This window comes from Sus scrofa, chromosome 15 (assembly GCF_054392235.1).
Source record: "Sus scrofa isolate SSC_HxYL_T2T_F1_AM1 chromosome 15, Sscrofa_HxYL_maternal_Yorkshire_Landrace_v2.0, whole genome shotgun sequence".
NCBI lineage: Eukaryota > Metazoa > Chordata > Mammalia > Artiodactyla > Suidae > Sus > Sus scrofa.
In genome coordinates this window covers 90654164-90672931 of record NC_139397.1, presented here as the reverse complement: position 1 = coordinate 90672931, position 18768 = coordinate 90654164, and the positions used below count along the sequence as shown (strand labels likewise).

The 18768-nt window shown below is 41.5% G+C and overlaps 1 protein-coding gene across 1 annotated transcript in view; it reads right to left on the bottom strand.

Annotated features, from left to right (window-relative positions):
• MYO3B (myosin IIIB) overlaps nucleotides 1-9249 on the bottom strand; it is a 453696-nt gene extending 444447 nt beyond the window's left edge. Inside the window, exons 1-2 of the mRNA XM_084999438.1 lie at nucleotides 9047-9249; nucleotides 8854-8899 (exon numbers count right to left, since the gene is read on the bottom strand). Of these exons, the coding sequence (XP_084855564.1) occupies nucleotides 8854-8899; nucleotides 9047-9056 (56 nt within the window). The 5' untranslated portion in view covers nucleotides 9057-9249. The remainder of the gene's footprint in view (nucleotides 1-8853; nucleotides 8900-9046) is intronic.
• Between the last annotated feature and the right edge of the window lie 9519 nt (nucleotides 9250-18768).

The following is an 18768-nucleotide window of genomic DNA, read 5'->3' as shown; positions in this document are numbered from 1 at the left end:
AAATCCTCCCCCCTCCCTGGATCTCTCTTCTATATAACTTTGCAGCACCTACCCACTGTCAGTGGGGTTTTCTGTCCCATCCCTTGACTCCGGGTTCAGCCCTGGGAATTACCAGAGTCACTGAATATTAGCAAATATAGCACAAGAAAAAGCATTTGCACATTTTCACTTTCTTTTCCTTGTTTCTCTGCTTCTGCCATGAGAACGAACCCAGACTGTCCTGCTGGAGGATGAGACACACGGAACAGAGCAGAGCTGGCCCAGCTGTCTCAGCCAAGGCCCAGACACATGCAAGAGCCTCACAAGAACAGCAGAGCCACCCACCCAACTTATTAACTCAGAAGCAAAACTAAGTGTTTATTGCTGGAGGCCCCCAAGATTTTTGTGATTGTTTGTTACACATTATTGTGCTAGTGAAACTGAGCAGGACCTTGTGGGACCCTGGATATGAAAGCCCCTCTGTGTCTCCCATTTCTTGTCTGTAGGAAAAGGCTTTAGCCTCCAGGACAGTCCCTGAGTTCCAAAAAGCAGACTCAAACAGATACTAATTAGGGAAGTGAAGGAATGCAGAAACAAAGGAAAGGCAGACAAGAAACAATAGTTCGGCCATAAAACAGAGTCCTAGTTCCATCTCAAGAGAGATACATAGCAATCTGACACATATCTTTGAGTTGCTCTGCAGAAACCAAGACCCCCACCTAGGTGGGGGATGATGACTACAAGCAAACAGCAACCACACAGACACCAGAGTGGCTGGAACCAGAAAGGTGACGATTAAGATTCCCCAAGACATCACCTTGATCCCGCCCCACAAACCATTAATGAATGTTCATCAGCTGACCATGCTCATGACCCTCTCCCCTAATGTTGCCTTTATAAATCCTCGCTGGAGTTCCGGTCGTGGCTCAGTGATTAATGAATCTGACTAGGAACCATGAGGTTGCGGGTTTAATCCCTGGCCTTGCTCAGTGGGTTAGGGATCTGGCATTGCTGTGAGCTATGGTGTAGGTTGCAGACGTGGCTTGGATCTTGCATTGCTCTGGCTCTGGCGTAGGCCAGCAGCTGCAGCTCCGATTCAACCCCTAGCCTGGGAATATATGCCACAGGTATGGCCATAAAAAGAAAAAGAAAAAAAAAAAAAACCCTCACCTGAAAGCTATCAGTGAGTTCAAGGATTTTGAGCATTAGCTGCCTGTTCTGCTTGCTTGGCACCCTGCAAATAACACTGAATTTTCCTTCATCACAACTCACTGTAAGCAGACCAGCACGTGGGGTGAGCAGATCTGCACTCGGTTTGGTAACAGTAATAAATAACTGGATATCTACTAATACATACATATGTGTGTTGTTCAGTCTTATTTATAAGCTAACGTCCTTATCTTGTGTAAAACCTCCCAAGGCCTTATGAGACAGTTACCACATTTCCACTCTCCATATGAGGAAAAGGACTTGAGGAGGTGCAGTGACGTGTCCAAGATGCCCCAGCTGAAAAATGCCAGCGCTGGGACTTTAGCTCTGACTTTGTACTCTAAAGCCACAAAGCAAAGGCAAGATGTCTAACATCTTCCTTAAATGTCACAAACTCTAACGTACATAGGAGCCAGGCAGCTCACACAAATGGCAAAAGGGATCCCTGCCATTGTCAGAGAGTATCAGGGAGGGGTGGGGATTGAGGGAACTGGAAACCATGTGGTCCGTCTAACAGGGTTGCCACAATCCAATCCAGCCAATTGTCGCCTCACAGAAACGGGGCCCAGGTCACCCCATGGCATGGTTTCTCCAGAGAAGCCAGAAATCTAAAATGTTATATAAATCCTCTGATGTTTAAACGTTAGCTCTATTTTTAAAAATACAGTTCAGGGTGTTCCCATCGTGGCTCAGCGGTTAACAAACCTGATTAGTATTCATGAGACTGCAGGTTCAATCCCTGGCTTTGCTCGTTGGGTTAAGGATCTGGCATTTCTGTGAGCTGAGGTGTTGGTCACAGATGTGGCTTGGATCCCTCATTGCTGCGGTTGTGGCGTAGGCCAGCGGCTGCAGCTCCGATTCCACCCCTAGCCTGGGAACCTCCATATGTCGTATGCGCGGCCCTAAAAAGACAAAAATAAACAAACAAAAATACAGTTCGGGCCAAATAAAATAACATGTATAGTACTTGGCCCAGGAGCTGCCAGCATGAAGCCACTGCCTTACATTTACACAACACTTCACAGTTTAACAAGTAGCTTTACAGCCATTATGTCACTTCTCCCTTACAACGCTCCTATACCAAGAAGGAGTGATATTATTATGGACACTTTTAGAGATGTGGAAACTGAGGCTTGGAGAAAGTAAATATCTTTCCCAAGTTGTTTTTGTTTGTTTGTTTGTTTGTTGTGTTTTAGGGCTGCACCCATGGCATTTGGAGGTTCCCAGACTAAGGGTCAAATCAGAGCTGCAGCTGCTGACCTACACCAGAGCCACAGCAACACCAGATCCTTAACCCACTGAGCAAGGCCAGGGATCAAACCTGTATCCTCATGGATACTAGTTGGGTTCCTAACCCGCTGAGCCACAAAGGGAACTCCAACTTTCCCAAGTTATATAACCAATTAATAAGAGTCGAGATGCGTCCATAGGCCTTCAGGTTTCTGTACCATTTTATTCCTCTTTCACATCAGATGCTCAGGATGGTTGAAAGCTTTCCTGTGTCTGAGGCACAAAGGGCAGGCTCACAGAAGCTCTGTTATTTCTGGAAGCCATGGTTTTGTCAAGTCTCCAAAGCTCTGTGCTGTGGGCAGATCTCTGTTTAAATTGAGGACGTGATTACAGTCACTCCCCCGAAGAGTTTGCTTTCTCTATTTTCTCCTTTTTCTAAGTGAACCGTATCTACTTATTTAATTAATAAAACCCTGCCTGCCCATCAAATAGCCTTAGGCTATAAAAACCAAGACAATTTGTAATTAAAGTATTATAAAGTTTTAAAAGCTAGCAGAAATGATGATTAAGAAAATAGGCATCAAACCTATAAATTAAGCACAAAGTTTCATTAAGGAATAATTTCCTCCCAGTACCCAAACAAGGTGGCTCAGCGGACTGCAAAGATAATACCACATACAGCCAGCCTCTAATAAATACATGGCCCTCCTCAGAATGAGCATGTAATTTCTGCATAGGAAGCAGTGCTGTCTTTACTTACTTGCTCTTTCACCATATTAACAAATTTATATACGAGAGTGTGGGAGGCAGGGAAGATGAATAGATGTCTTTTCACCATTCATAGCTGGCCAGGAGTGGCCATGAAGGCTTCAGAATGTCAAGGCATTCCTGGAGTCTATTCTGAGGGCTCTGTTTTGTTTTGTCTTTTTGCCTTTTCTAGGGACATTCCCAAGGCATATGGAGGTTCCCAGGCTAGGGGTCTAATCGGAGCTGTAGCCACCAGCCTATGCCAGAGCCACAGCCACGCAGGATCCAAGCCGCATCTGCAACCTACACCACAGCTCACGGCAACGCTGGATCCTCAATCCACTGAGCAAGGCCAGGGATCGAACCCACAACCTCATGGTTCCCAGTCGGATTCATTAACCACTGCACCATGACGGGAACTCTGACTCTGGTTTTTGAAATGGGCCTGTAGGGTTGAAGTGAAGTATCCAGGAGGCACACGGAGATGGCAGCAGATACGCACGGGACAATCACCCATACCAGGCAGGTATCCCTCTTCAGGAGAAAGACCATTCACAGACAGCCCTACTTCTATGAGTGCTAATGAGACCTTAGACACAATGGTTGATAGATTTACAGCAGTCTGCAGATTGCCCAGAAAAGCAAGCACAGTTTAGCCGATGCTGAGCATAAAAATGTGCTTGAGAAATCCCCTTGTTGAAATTTCACTCTTTTTTCCTTTTTTTTTTTTTTTTTTTTTTTTTTTTGACGTTGAAAAAATATTTGCTTTGGCCTCACTCTGAAAAACCACCACCACCACCACCACCCGAGGTCTTTTTATAGGAGCAAAATAAATAAAGATTTCTCACTCATCCTGCCAAGTAAATAAAATGACTCTTTGATAAGCAGAAATTATACCTCAAGTCCTTAATTCATCACCCCAATACAAGCTCTGTTAACTCCGATTGCTTCTTTTTTTTTCCTAAGCAACTCACTTAGCAGAAAATACCCCCCAAAATATCCGACTGATAGAAGTGAGTCCTGAGGAGCCTTGACAACTGATCAGCGATTTGAGGAGGAGGACTAAGGATGTGGGTTCTGCATCCCCAGAGTCCCAGGGTGCTCTGCTTTAGAGCAGAAGTTTCTGGAAAAAATCCTTTTAGTAGAGCTTGACCTTTCCCCATCAAAACTATAGCTGGGGTGAATCCCCCATTTGAAGTAGGTAAGCATTTCCTAACTCACTAAATTTTTGTCATCTTAGGACCAAATGCTTGGAAGCAGTGCTTCCAGGGAGTTTGGAAGCTGCCTGCAAGGGCACTTTGCTGAGCCGGGCAGACGCCTCAAGTCCCGGCTGGCTGAACACCCAGATTATGTGAATGGGGAGACTATAAGGTCAGCTTCCTCCCTCCACAAGCGGGTTTGGCACCAGATAAATCCATTAACACTTCCGCTTGAAAGAAACAGGCTTTCTTTCAGATGCAGAGAGGATGGAGCTTTGCCCATATCCCATGGTTGCTGTTACAGACATTTTTAGTGAGGGACCAAACACCAGTATGTAGGATTCCCACAATAGGCTTTCTTGGCTAAAAAACATATGCCAGATTTATTTTTTCATACAGACAACCCCTTCTGGGCTCCTGTTTGAAATAGTCTCTCTAATGAAAGATTACTGGAGTTTAAATGAGAAGTTTAGGAGTTCCCGTCGTGGTGAAGTGGTTAACGAATCCGACTAGGAACCATGAGGTTACGGGTTCGATCCCTGGCCTTGCTCAACGGGTTAAGGATCCGGCATTGCTGTGAGCTGTGGTATAGGTTGCAGACGTGGCTCAGATCTGGCATTGCTGTGGCTCTGGAGTAGGCTGGTGGCTACGGCTCCGATTCAACCTCTAGCCTGGGAACCTCCAAATACCGCCCTAGAAAAGGCAAAAAGACCAAAATAAATAAATAAATAAATAAGAAGTTTATTAAATCCTGCCCCAGTTATATCCAATCAGAGCATTTTAGTTCCCATGTACTGTCCTTTTTCCTTAAGCTTAAATAGACTGAATCTTTGACAGCAGCATTTGAATACTGAAGTTGCCTCCTCCAAAATCACCTTCTTTCCACCATAGATTCTTCTCTAATTATTCACTCCACAAACACCTATCAAAGGTCACTCTGAGAAAGCTGCAGTGCCAGGCTTGGGGCTATGCCAGGGAACAAAACACTGTTACAAACTCCCAATGGATATTACAGTCAAGTTGGAGACATCCTGAGCAAAATTCTTTTTCACATTCCAAAGCAAGTACCTGCATCTCACATGAGACTAGGTAGCCTACTTCTCTATTAAAAACTTCTGATTATAGGAGGTCCCGTCGTGGTGCAGTGGTTAGTAAAAGACTAGGAACCATGAGGTTGCGGGTTCAATCCCTGGCCTTGCTCAGTGGGTTAAGGATCTGGCGTTGCCATGAGCTGTGGTGTGGGTCACAGACGTGGCTGGGATCCCGCATTGCTGTGGCTCTGGTGATTATACCCCTAGCCTGGGAACCTCTACATGCCTTCTGATTATAAAAGATAAATAGGAGTTTCCTGGTGGCTCAGTGGGTTAAGGATCTGGTATTGCCACTTCTGTGGCTTGGTTGTTGCTGTGGCAAGGGTGTTCGCTCCCTGACCTGGGAACTTCCACATGCCAAGGGCATGGCCCCAAAAAAGGTAAAAGATAAACACACTTACTGAAAAAGTTGAAAAATTTAACATGTAGGAAAGAGAAAAGTAAATTTATATACAATCCTCTCACTCAGAGATAACCATTAAAACATCAAGAAGGCATATATTTCCAGGCCTTCTGCAGTGTGTGGGTATGTATGTGAGTATGTGTGCAACTATATATACTGTTTTATTAAGCTGACTGATAGAAGAAAAGGTACAAGTGACAACAAACAAGAGAGGGAGAGAAACAGAAACAGGCAGAAATAGATAGATTGACTGCAGCAAAAAGGCAGAGGCAGAAAAAGGAGGAGAAGCAGGGAAAGAAAGAGACAGCAAGATGGCCATTTCCTTTAAGCCAATTTATGTTTCCTTCCTTGCCAGGAAGATTAACCCGTTTCAGGGTCCTGGACTGGCCAGTATTAGTGAGCCAAAAGACTTTATCCTACTTTTCTTTCCAGCACCCTGTACCTACAAACTAACACTATCCTACAGGATAAGCACCAGTATAAACCCTCTCCCCCATAAGCTCAAGGCCACTGAAAATTTACACTGGGCATATTAATAGTAAAAAGGGAGACATTGGCAGTATGGGATTAACAGATACAAACTACTAAACATAAAATTGATAAGCAATAGGAATTTACTGCAGAGCACCAAGAACGATATTCAATACCTTGTAATGACCTATAATGGAAAATAATCTGAAAAAAGATATGTAGGTGTTCCCATTGTGGCACAACAGGATTGGTGGTGTCTCTGGAGCTCTGGGATGCAGGTTCAATCCCTGGCCTGGGTTAAGGATTCAGTATTGCCACAGCTCAGGCTTAGGTCGCAACTGTAGCTTGGATCTGATCCCTGGAATTCCATATGCTTCAGGGAGGCCAAAAAAGAAAAGAAAACAAACAAACAACAAAAAATATATATATAAACTGAATCACTTTGCTGTACACCTGAAACTAACACTATTGTACATCAACTACATTTCAATTTTGAAAAGTAAAAAGCCTCACTGCTTCCTGACTATTCGTTTAAAAACCATCTTTTCAATATTTAAAGAGTATTGGTTTATCAGTTAAATAGAAGATTGGGAAAATATGAATAATATCTATCACATATTTTTGATACCACTTTTTTGCTTTCTTTATGCTCATATCCCAATATCTGATTAAATTGTCACACCATCCCCTGTTTTGATATTAAAAGAGTTTATTTAGAAAAGAGGCAAAGAAAATGCCTATTCACAATCTAGCCCAAGATTCTGGCCTAGCCCATGGTCATCCCTGAAGAAAAGCGGACTGAAGGGATTCAAAAGTACGAGAGCAATGGTTTTTGATTAACAATTCGCCCAAGCCATGTGTCAGAACCAAGATACCAACATACACAATCACAAAAGAGCCCTACGATAACTGAATTTCTCTTTTCGTGGGGGTGTGATGTCACATGGAGAATGACTACATTTTCACTCTGGTTAAAAAAGGGGAGCAAAGTCTTTCACAGTCCCCATTGAGGGGTCCCCTGCCAGAAAGCATTCTTCCTGTTTCCAACAGAGGGCTTGACAACACCAAGTAACCACCCCCAAAGCAGAAGCACCCTCCACTGGGGATCCAGGATCATGGGGGGCCGTGGGGCCGAGATGACAAAGCATTTAGGAACAGCGACTCCTGGCAAACTGCCCCAACGTTCCAGGCGACAATGCTGCAGTTGAGCCAGTGCAGCTCCCAGTTCTCACAAAGCCCATGACTTGGGCAGAAAATGTGCTCACCCAACCCATTTTTGCCGTGTCATGAAGAAGGGAGAGCCATCCAACTACTATTTTCTCAGTTAAGCATTACCCAAGGTGAACCCACTGAGCCTTTGATGCATCTGTGATCTCACGCCACGCTCTGTGGTCACAGAAACACCCTAACATAACTCTCAAAAGGCAAACAGCCTCTGCTGGTGGGCTGCATAAGCCTTAAAACATTACCCTGGGAGGGCGGGCAATTTTCTCTAAATGCTTTCTATGGACCCCCTTATCTCCACCGCCTGAAGACAGCCTGCCAGGGAAGGTGCTCCCAGCCTGGCCTCTAGGCCAATGAGCAGTATCAATCCATTTGTGAGCAGTAATTACAATAAGGGGAAGAAAGCGACAGGCCTCTCTGGTCTCTCTCCACCCACAGTCGTATAATCTTATCTTCATCTCTGCATAACACCGACTGGCCTGCCATCAGTCCCTGGAGGCCAGCCCTGGGAGGCCAGGAAGAAAGGAGGGCACTCAGCCTCTGCTGGGTAGAAAGGGGGATACGATCCCTCCTTCCGCCGCTGCCCCATGAGCAGAACTCTGAAGCCTAAACAGAGTATCAGAGGCTGACGGCAGGCTACACTTTTTGGACCATAGGCATAAAGCCTGCTAGATCATTTCCTGTAGGTCCTGAGAAAGAGCAAGAAAGTTTGAGCAATTCGGCAGCCCTCCTGCCTCCAAAGTTCCTGCTTAGTGGCTTCCATCTGTCTTCTGCCCCTACCCCCCACACCCGTCCCTTGGACAGGCTACTCTGGGACCCTCCTAGGCTGGGAAGGTCTCCCACAGTCAAGGGCAAAAGGAAGCCCCACAGCTTGATGCCCCAGAGGGAGAGAGCAGCACAGCACACAGGTGCACCAAAGAACCTCATCAGAAGGCAAACTTTTCAAATTTATGATCCACACTGTTGCACTAAAAATTCACAGCTGCCATTTAACACTTTTCCACGCAAGAAACGTGAAGCAAAAAATATATGTTGGGAGGGCAGGATCTTTTAATCATATTTGAAACCAGATTGACTTGAACTTTGAGAATTTTAACTCTTCTCGGGCTGCAGCTGACAAGCCTGATCCCGTGATTCACAGATGCAGCTGTAATAGTTTTTTTTTTTAAGAGAAATTCTTCTTTAGGATGAAAACAAATAATGCATGCTGGGAAGCTCAAGCCCCGCTTCGGCACATCGCCAAGACTACAGACCAGCTGTCTGAGGGGAAGGATATGGCTTTGGGAGTTCTTTCTCTTACCCTGCTTTGTTTCCTTCTGCGCTTTCACTCCTTGCCTCTGACGCTGCTGCAAAGAACAAGCAAAAAAGTAGAATCGTGACAGCCACCTGATACCTGCGGCCCTCAGCCTCCCCACGGTGGCTGCCTGGGATGCTGGGGTCCAGGCAGTATTTTTCACTCCCTCAGCTCATGGCCAAGGGAGGAAGGGGCTTACCTGCCATCATTCAACCCGACCAAAGGCAAGACTAACCCTGAGGGAGTCGTCCTCCCAAGCTGAGGGACAAAAAGAGATGAATAATTAATAATTCACTGGAACTCGAAGCGGATGGTACGTGTGAGGCCAGGGTGAATAAAAGAAAGAAACACTAAACAAAAAGGCCACGCTTCATTCATAAGGAAGCTCAGAGAGAGGATGTTATGTTCAACCGCCTGGAACAAGAGCCTCTTTCCACGCATTAATTTTAGGCTGAAAGAAATTAGACTTGGGTTCCAAAAATTCCCAGGGAACGCTTGCTGGGAAAAAATGCCCTCTGGAGCCTGATCACCCTGGTTCTTGCATCTGGTTCAACATGCAAGTCGATTCTGAGGAGTCCATCCCTGTTCCGCCCTGTCACATCGGCTCCATTCCTAGGAGACCAACTTTCCATTTTCAAAGCAATTACTATTGCAAGCACAGTGACTCAACTAATGCCATTAGCTGAGTCTTGGGTTTTTTGGGGGGAGGAGGGCCACACCCACGGTATATTGAAATTCCCTGGCTTGGGGGTCAAATAGGAGCTACAGCTGCCAGCCTTCACCACAGCCACAGCAACACAGGATCCAAGGCACATCTGCAAACTACACCACAGCTCATGGCAATGCCAGGTTCTTAACCCACTGAGCAAGGTCAGGGATCGTATCCACATCCTCATGGATACCAGTTGGGTTCACTACCACTGAGCCACAACGGGATTAGCTGATTCTTTTACCTGTGTGTCCCTCATTCAACAAATATTTATGAAGCTCCCCTGTGCCAAGATCTGTGCTGAGACCCAGAGTGTCTCAGGATGGGGTTGCACTCTGGGTCTGTGCTCATCGTTGAGATCCACACAATCGTCCCCAGTCCAGACTTCCCCCTAAGAACTTAGAACTCATAGAACCAAAACCACACTCCGCATCTCTCCTGGGTATCTCATGCCATCTAACAGGAATCTAAGCAGAATTTATCCAGATCCGGACCCCAAACCCCCTCCTCCCAGACCCTTGTCTATCTCCATTGAGGCCCCTCCATTCTTTCTATGACTCGCATTTTTCTTGGAGTCACTTTCAGCATCAGAGTCTGTTTGGGAACTAGACACCACAGCAGTTATTTATTTATTTTAAGGGCCGCACCTATAGCATGTGGAAGTTCCCAGGCTAGGGGTCTTATTGGAGCTAGAGCTACCGGCCTACGTCACAGCCATAGCAACACTGGAGCTGAGCCACATTTGGAACCTTCACCACAGGTCATGGCAACACCAGTTCCTTAACCCACAAAGCAAGGCCAAGGTTGGGACCTGCATCCTTAGGGATACCTGTTACGGCTGAGCCATAAGGAACTGCCATAGCAGTTATTTTAACAAGTTAAAATAATCATTGTTAACCAGGTACTAGAGAACTGAAAAGGCAAAGGGGAGCAGAGAGGTAGTACAGAAATAAACCTACACACCTATGGTCAATTAGTCTCCAACAATATAATGGGAAAAAAGACGATCTCCTCAGCAAGCAGTGCAGGGAAATCTGGACAGCTACCTGTAAATCAATGAAACTAGAACACACCCTCACACCATCTATAAAAATAAACTCAAAATGGCTTAAATTCTTAAATATAATATACATGGCACCATAAAATTCCTACAAGAAAACACAGGCAAAGCATTGTCTGACACAAATCGTGCCAATGTTTTCTTAGGTCAGTCTCTCAAGGCAACAGAAATAAAAGCAAATATAAACAAATGGGATCTGATCAAACTCACAAGCTTTCGTATAGAAAAGAAAACCACAAACAAAATGAAAAGACAACCTACAGACTGGGAGAAAATATTTGCAAATGATGCAACTAACAAGGACTTAATTTCCAAAATATATTAACAGCTCATACAATTTGATAACAGAAAAAAAAAAATTGAGCAGAAGACCTAAATAGCCATTCTTTGGAGAATTTCTTCTCCAAAGGAGACATACAGATGGCCATTCGGCATTGGAAAGATGTTCAACCTCACTAATTATTAGAGAAATGTGAATCAAAGTTACAATAAAGTATCACTCACACCAGTCAGAATGGCCATCATTAAAAGTCTACAAATAACAAATGCTGGAGAATGTGTGGAGAAAAGGGAACCCTCCTACACTGTTTGTGGGAATGTAAGTTGGTCCAGCCATTATGGAAAATAGTATAGAGGTTCTTCAAAAACTAAAAATAGAGTTGCCATATGATCCAGAAATCCCACTCCTGGGCATATACCCAGGCAAAACTATAATTCATATAGATACATGTACCCCAATGTTCAGAGCAGCACTATTTATAATAGCCAAGACATGGAAACAACCTAAATTTCCATCAACAGATAAATGGATAAAGAAGATGTGGTATACATATAAAATGGAATATTACTCAGCCATAAAAAGAATGAAATAATGCAATTTACAGCAACATGGATGGACATAGAGATTATTGTACTAAGTGAAGTAAGTCAGAAATAGAAAGTCAAACACCACATGCTATCATTTATATGTGGAATCCAAAATATGACACAAATGAAAACAAAAAGAGAAAACAGAAAGAGACTCACAGAGAGAGAACAGACTTATAGTTGCCAAAGGGGAGGGCGATGGGGAAAGTAAGTATTATTGGGAGTTTGGGATTAGCAGGTGCAAACTACTATATACAGAATGAATAAACAAAAAGGGCCTTCTATAGAGCATAGGGAACTGTATTCAATATCCTGTGATAAACCATAATGGAGGAGAATATAAAAAGAATACATATATACATACACGCACACAAAATATATACCCATATATATTTGCAACTGAATCACTTTTCTGTACAGCAGAAATTAACACAAGATTGTAAACCAACTATGCTTCAATTTTTAAAAATTGTTATTTTTCTGTCTTTTTAGGGCCACACTCGCAGCATATGGAGGGTCCCAGGCTAAGAGTTGAGTCAAAGCTGTAGCCACTGACCTATGCCACAGCCACAGCAACGAGGGATCCAGGCCACATCTGCAAACTACACCACAGCTCAGAGCAATGCCGGATCCTTAACCCACTGAGCAAGGCCAGGGGTCAAACCTGCATCCTCATGGATGCTAGTCAGATTCGTTTCCACTGAGCCCCAATGGGAATGCCTAAAAATTAATTTTAGAAAGACTTTGTTCTCTCATACACCACCTCCAACCTTCCACCAAAGCCTCCCAGCTCTACATTTCAAGTATCTCCACGACCTCACTGCTTGTCATCACTGTTCTGCCACTACTTTGGTCTAAGTGCCACCAGCCTTCCAAATAGCCTCCCAAAGGAGCTCTTTCACAGTCTCCAGACTCAATTCCCCACAAAGAAGCCAACATGACTATATTAGTTAGCTAAGGCTGCTAAAACAAATGACCACAACCTGGGAGAAATTACTCAGTAACAACAGAAATTACTTTTTTTACAGTTCTGGAATCCAGAACTCTGAAATCAAGGTGTTAGTGAGGTTCCTTAGCCTGCAGACCCTTGAGGGGGAATCTGGATGTTCCAAACCCTCTCTCCAGGCTCTGGCAGCTGCTGGCAATCCTTGGCCTCTTGTAGACACATCACTCCAACCTCCGCTTCTATCTTCACATTGCCGTCTTCTATGTCTCTGGTGCTTCTCTTCTTATAAGGACACCAGCCTTATAAGATTTGAGACCCATCCTAAACCCAGTATGGTATCATCTCAAGATCCTTAAGTTGATTGTATCTACAAAGACTTTATTTCCAAATAAGGTCTCACTCACTGGTATGGGGGGCTAAGGCTTCAACCATTACAGCAACCATATTAAAAAAAAAAAAAATCAGATCTTGTCCCCCTTCTGTTCAACATCCTCCAATGGTTCCATCTTACCCTGGGTAAGAATTGCCCTCCTTCACAATCTGGGCACTTCGATGCTCTCATTTCCCCACCTATTCCTCTCACTTTCATCACCCCACAGAAGCTCCTCCATTCCTCAGCCTCCACTCACATGTCAGCCTCAGTTCTCTGCACATTCTCCCCACCCCTTGTCCCCAATGTGGGACATTCTCCCTCCAGATAATTGCATGGCGTGCCCCCTCACATCCTTCAGATCTTTATTCAGAAGTCATTTCTCAGTAAGCCTTCCCCTAACCATTCTACGTAAAACTGCACCCCAATCCTCATCTCCTACTTTATTTTGGGGCATAGTACTTGGTAATATACTGTAATTTTAAGTTTTTAAAATTTATGTCTCCTGGCATTAAAAGTAAGCTCTGTGAGGAGGAGGATTTTTTCTTTTTTCTTTTTCTGTTTTTTTTGGGGGGCCAATCTCATTCACTGCTATACCTGAAGCACTAGAATAATGCCTGGTACCTACACACCATTGGTAATTATATTTTTTAATTCCGCATATACAATTGGAATTGCACAGAAGAGAATATATCAAAATTTCTGTGTTCATAAGACGTACTCCTTGAGCAACACTAAAAATAGCAATTGTATCAGTAGATGAAAACATATGGTTTTGGCTCCTAGCAAATCATACTTTAGTGTATCTGATTCACCTTGTCCTGATGACTTCTAATGATACCAAATGCATAGTTGTCACCAACAGAGTAAAATAGTTTGAAACCATTCTAAAATATAAATAACAAAAAAACCAATTTTGATTAGCAAAGATAAAGGAAAGGCTGAATTCATTCTATTCTCTCTGTGGAAAATAATGCTACAAGATTTTTGTCATATAAAAAGCAATTAAAGAGTATTCAGCAAAAAAAAATTAGAAAAAATACTTTAGAGATGTGTCAGAGATTGATTAATAAGAATGCCATTTTTCTGGATTATTTTACTTAGCCAGTATCTGTCAGCTTTTTAAAATGATTTTGACAACTGGATTGAGATATAATTGACATAAGCACATATTTAGAATGTACAACTTGATAAGTTTCGGCATTTTTGTGTACCATGACATTACCACCCAGAACTTGGAGAATCACACCACAAACAAGATAGTAAATACAGCCACCACCCTCAAAACTTTCTTTGAGATCCTTTATAAACCACCATTCCCCTGCTCTTTGATAAGTTGTGGTCTATTTTCATTCAATATAAAATACTTCCTAATTTTCTTCTGATTTCTTCTTTGACCCCTTTATAGCTGTGTTTTTCAGTTTCCAACGATTTGGAAATTTTCTGGAGATCTTTCTTTTGTTGGTTTCTTACTTACTTCCATCATGACCAGAGAATATGTATTGAGCAACTTGAATCCTTTTAAATCTACCGAGCTTTTCTTTTTTTTATGCTACGAAATATGGTCTATCTTGGTTAATGGACTGCGACAGAGTGTGAATTCTGCTGATGTTAGGTGATGTGCTCTCTAAATGTCAATTAAGTCGAGTTGGTTGATGGTGTTGTTCAGGTATTCTAGAGTCTTAGCGCTTTGCTTATTTTCTCTATTTATTCCATCGATTATTGATGGAGGGGATTAAAATCTCTAGCTATAATCGAAGATTTGTTTCTTCCTCTTTACAGTTAAATTAGTCTTTCTGTATTTTAAAGACTTGTTATTAGATGCATAATACTTAGGATTTTTATGGCCTTTTGATGAACTGGCCCCTTCATCGCTAGGAAATGATATTCTGTATCCCTGGTAACACGCTTTACTCTGAAATCTGCTTTGTCTGATATTTAATATCACCACTACAGCTTTATTTTGATCAAGATTAACATGGTAAGCTTTTCCCATTCTTTTACTTTTAACTTATTTGTGTCTCTAAACTGTGGACTTGAAGGCAATGTATAATTAGTTCTTCTTCTTTATTCAATTTGATAATCTCTGCCTTTTAATTGGAATGTTCAGATTATTAACATTTTATATGGTTATTGATAGAATTAGTTTTAAATCTACCATATTGTTGGGGTTTTTTCTGCCATCTGTTTTTTAATCCTTCTTCCCTATTTTCCGGTTTCCTTTTACATTCAACACTTTTTAAAATTTCACTGTATCTTTTTTGTTGGCTTACTAACTATGATTCTTTGTTATTTTAGTGGTTGCTTTGGGGGATTATATTATATATCTTTAGCATATCATGGTGTATCTTCAGGTCATATTATACCACTTCATGTAGAGTATTAGAAACTTACACTGGTTATTTCCAGCCCTTTCCTCTAGGCCTTTATACCACACATTTTCATGCATCCTACTTATACATATGTTGTAAAACTCACAATTAATTCTTGTTATTTTTGTTTAATCAATTATCTTGTTTTTGTTAGAACTTCATTAAGATATAAATCACATACTATACAATTCACCCTTTGAAAGTGAATAATTTAACGGTTTTTTACTATATTTATAAAATTGTGCAATTATCACCACTAATTCCAGGATATTTTTATCACCCCAAAAGGAAACCCTATACCCTCAAGCTAGCCAACCAACAATTCCCTTGATCCCAAAGTAACCACTAATCTACTTTCTGTTTCTATAGATTTGCCTCTTCTAGGCATTTCAAATACATGAAATCATGTATGTGGTCTTCTCTGCCTGGATTCTTTCACACAGCGTAAGTGTTTTCAAGGTTCATTCATGTTATCATATCTATATCAATATTTTATTTCTTTTTATTACTAAATAATATTCTATTGTGTGTGTGTGTGTGTGTGTGTTTGTGTGTGTGTACCACCTTTCATATTCCAAATCATCAGTTGATGAACACTTGGATTTCTTCCGCTTTTGGACTATTATGAATAATATTGATATAAACACAGATGTGCATGTTTTTATGTGGACATATGTCTTTATTTCACTTGGGTAGGTACCTATAAGTAGAAACACTGAGTCTGATGGCAACTCTATTTTTATCTATTGGTAGAACTGCCAGATGTTTTCCAGAGCAGCTGCACTGTTTTACATACTTACCAGCAATGTTTCAATTTCCAGTGTATGAGGGTTCCAGTTTCTTTATATCCTTGCCAAAGCATACTACTATTCATCTTTTCACAGTAGCTATCCTAGTATTATTCATCATGTTTTTTATTTCCCTTTGCCTGATGACTAATGACCAATGATCTGTTTCTTGGCTGCACCCACAGCACGCAGAAGCTCCTGGGCCAGGGATTGAACCTGAGCCACAGCAGTGACAATGATGAATTCTTAACTGTTAGGCCACCAGGGAACTCCTCAGTTATCTTCTAAATAGATTTAAATATAAGATAAAATCATACATTTACACATGTAATTATCACATCCAATACTCTTTGGTCCTTTTTGTAGATCTGTATTTTCACTAATATTATTTTCTTCTGTCTAACAGACTTTCTTTAGTATTTCTTTTTTTTTTTTTTAAGGCCACAACTGTGGCATATGGAAGTTCCTGAGCTAAGGGTCCAATTGGAGCTGCAGCTGCCAGCCTACGCCACAGCCACAGCAATACAGGGATCCAAGTCACATCTGCAACCTACCTCACAGCTCACAGCAACTCCAGATCCTTAACCCACTGAGCAAGGCCAGGAATCAAACCTTCATCCTCAAGGACACTGTGTCAGGTTCTTAACCTGCTGAGCTATGACAAGAATTCCTCTTAATATTTCTTGTACCCTGAGTCTGTTAGTGATAAATTCATTTAGCATTTGTATGTTGATAAAAGGCTTTTTTGGCCTTCATTCTTGAAAGATACCTTTGTCAGGTATAAAATCTTGTGTTGACAGGTGTTTGGTTTTTTTCTTTTCATTTTTTAAACATGGAGCTCTCCTGTCTTGTATTTTGCTCCTTTTTCTTTTTCTGATGAGAAACTCACTGTCATTATTATCTTTAGTCGTCTGACTATAACTTGTCATTTTTCCTCTAAGCTGCTTTGAAGGTTTTCTCAGCAACTTGACTATGATATGCCTTGGTGTAGTTTACTTCAGTTTTCTTGTGTTTGGGGTTCATTAAGTTTCGTGTACTTTTAGTGAGATTTGGACCATTATTTTTCAAATAATTTTTCTTTGCCCACTTCTTTTTAAGGAACTCTAATTTCTCATGTGAAAGACCTGAAGATATCCCTCAGTGTATGGATGCTCTGTTTGTTTTTTTAAATTATTTTTCCGTTTGCTTTATTTAAAATTGCTAAATATTGCTAATTCTTCAAATTAACTACTCTTTCTCCTCTTCAATATCTAATGTGCCATTAACTCTCTCTAAGGTATTTGTTTTTTACTGTACCCATGGCATGTGGAAGTTTCTGGGCCAGGGACCAAACCCATACCATAGCAGCAATCCAAGTTGCTGCAGTGACAATGCCAGATCCTCAGCCCACTGTGCCACAAGATAAATCCTTTCTAATGTATTCTTCACTTTAGGTATTATAGTTTTCATTTCTAGAGATTTAATTTGCATCTTTTTTAAAAGTAACTTTCATGTTCCTATTTACCTGGAACATATGTAATGCAGTTATAAAAGGTATTCTTATGTCCTTGCTTACCAGTTCTAACATTTTTGTGAGTTCTAGGTCAATTTCAACTTATTTTTTATTGTGGTTGCTTTTCTCCACCTATTTACATCCCTGGTAATTTTTTTATTTGATACCAATCATTATGAATTTTTCTTCTCAGCTATTGGGTAATTTTTTATTGTTATAAATATTCTTGGCTTTGTTCTCAGATGCAGTGAATTTACTAGGAAATTGTTTATTTTTCATCTTGTTCTTAAGATTTTTTAGGTAAGAGCAGATCAGTCTTTAGAGCTTATTATTGGCTACTACTGAGGCAATATACTTCTGAGTTTCAAGAATTATGAAGGTGTCCAGTCTGGCTGGTGGGAAGAGGTACCATTCTTGGCCTTGTACAAACACTCAGTATTGTTCCTTCTAATCCTTTTGCATGGTTCTTTCTCCAACCTCCTGTAGTTTCTGCACACACACACACACACACACACACACACACGCATTGATGAGTGCTCTGCAAGATACTTAAAGGGAGCCCTCTGCTGATCTCTGGAATTCTCTTTCTCTCTCTGCAACTCTTTCCTTTTCAGTACTGTTAATTAATTCTATTAACTGTCTTTTCCCCAGACTTTTAGGTCAACCTCCCAATTCAGGTAGTCTGACAGATTCCATCTGGATTTCTCTTCTTTGCACAATAGCCTGGAAACTCTCAATGAAGTAAGTTGGGAGATTGTCAGGTTTATTTCATTTGTTTTCCATTTCTTAGGAATCATTTTCCTTTGCTGCTTGATATCCAGTGTTTTGAAAAATCCTTGTTTCATATTTTGTCCACTTTTTTTGATGGTGTTGTTGGTGGTTATCAGGTAGAAGGTAAATGTGGTCCCTGTTACTCAGCCAAAAGTAAAAGCCTCTACCAGCTCTTTAAAATTATCAATTTGTTACGGTTTCTTTTCTCATGCTAAATAAACGTTCACTTTTCTACTTAATCTTTGTCATTTTGTATTTGTAAAACAGGGGCCCAGACTCAGGTTCTTGAGGTAAGCCCCTGGAATTGGAATTCTTCCTCCACCACTGACTAGCGCTCTAACTTTGACCAGCCTCTGTACTTCAGTTTCTTCGTCTATAAAATAAGGATGATAATAGGACCTACTTCATGGTGTTGAGTGTTGAGTAAGCTATTACATATAAACCACTTAGGAAAGAACCTAGAACATGGAAACCACTCAAAAAATGTCAGTTATTATTCTTGTTATTATTTGAGTGTCATCAATATATAGGTGGTCCTATAATATA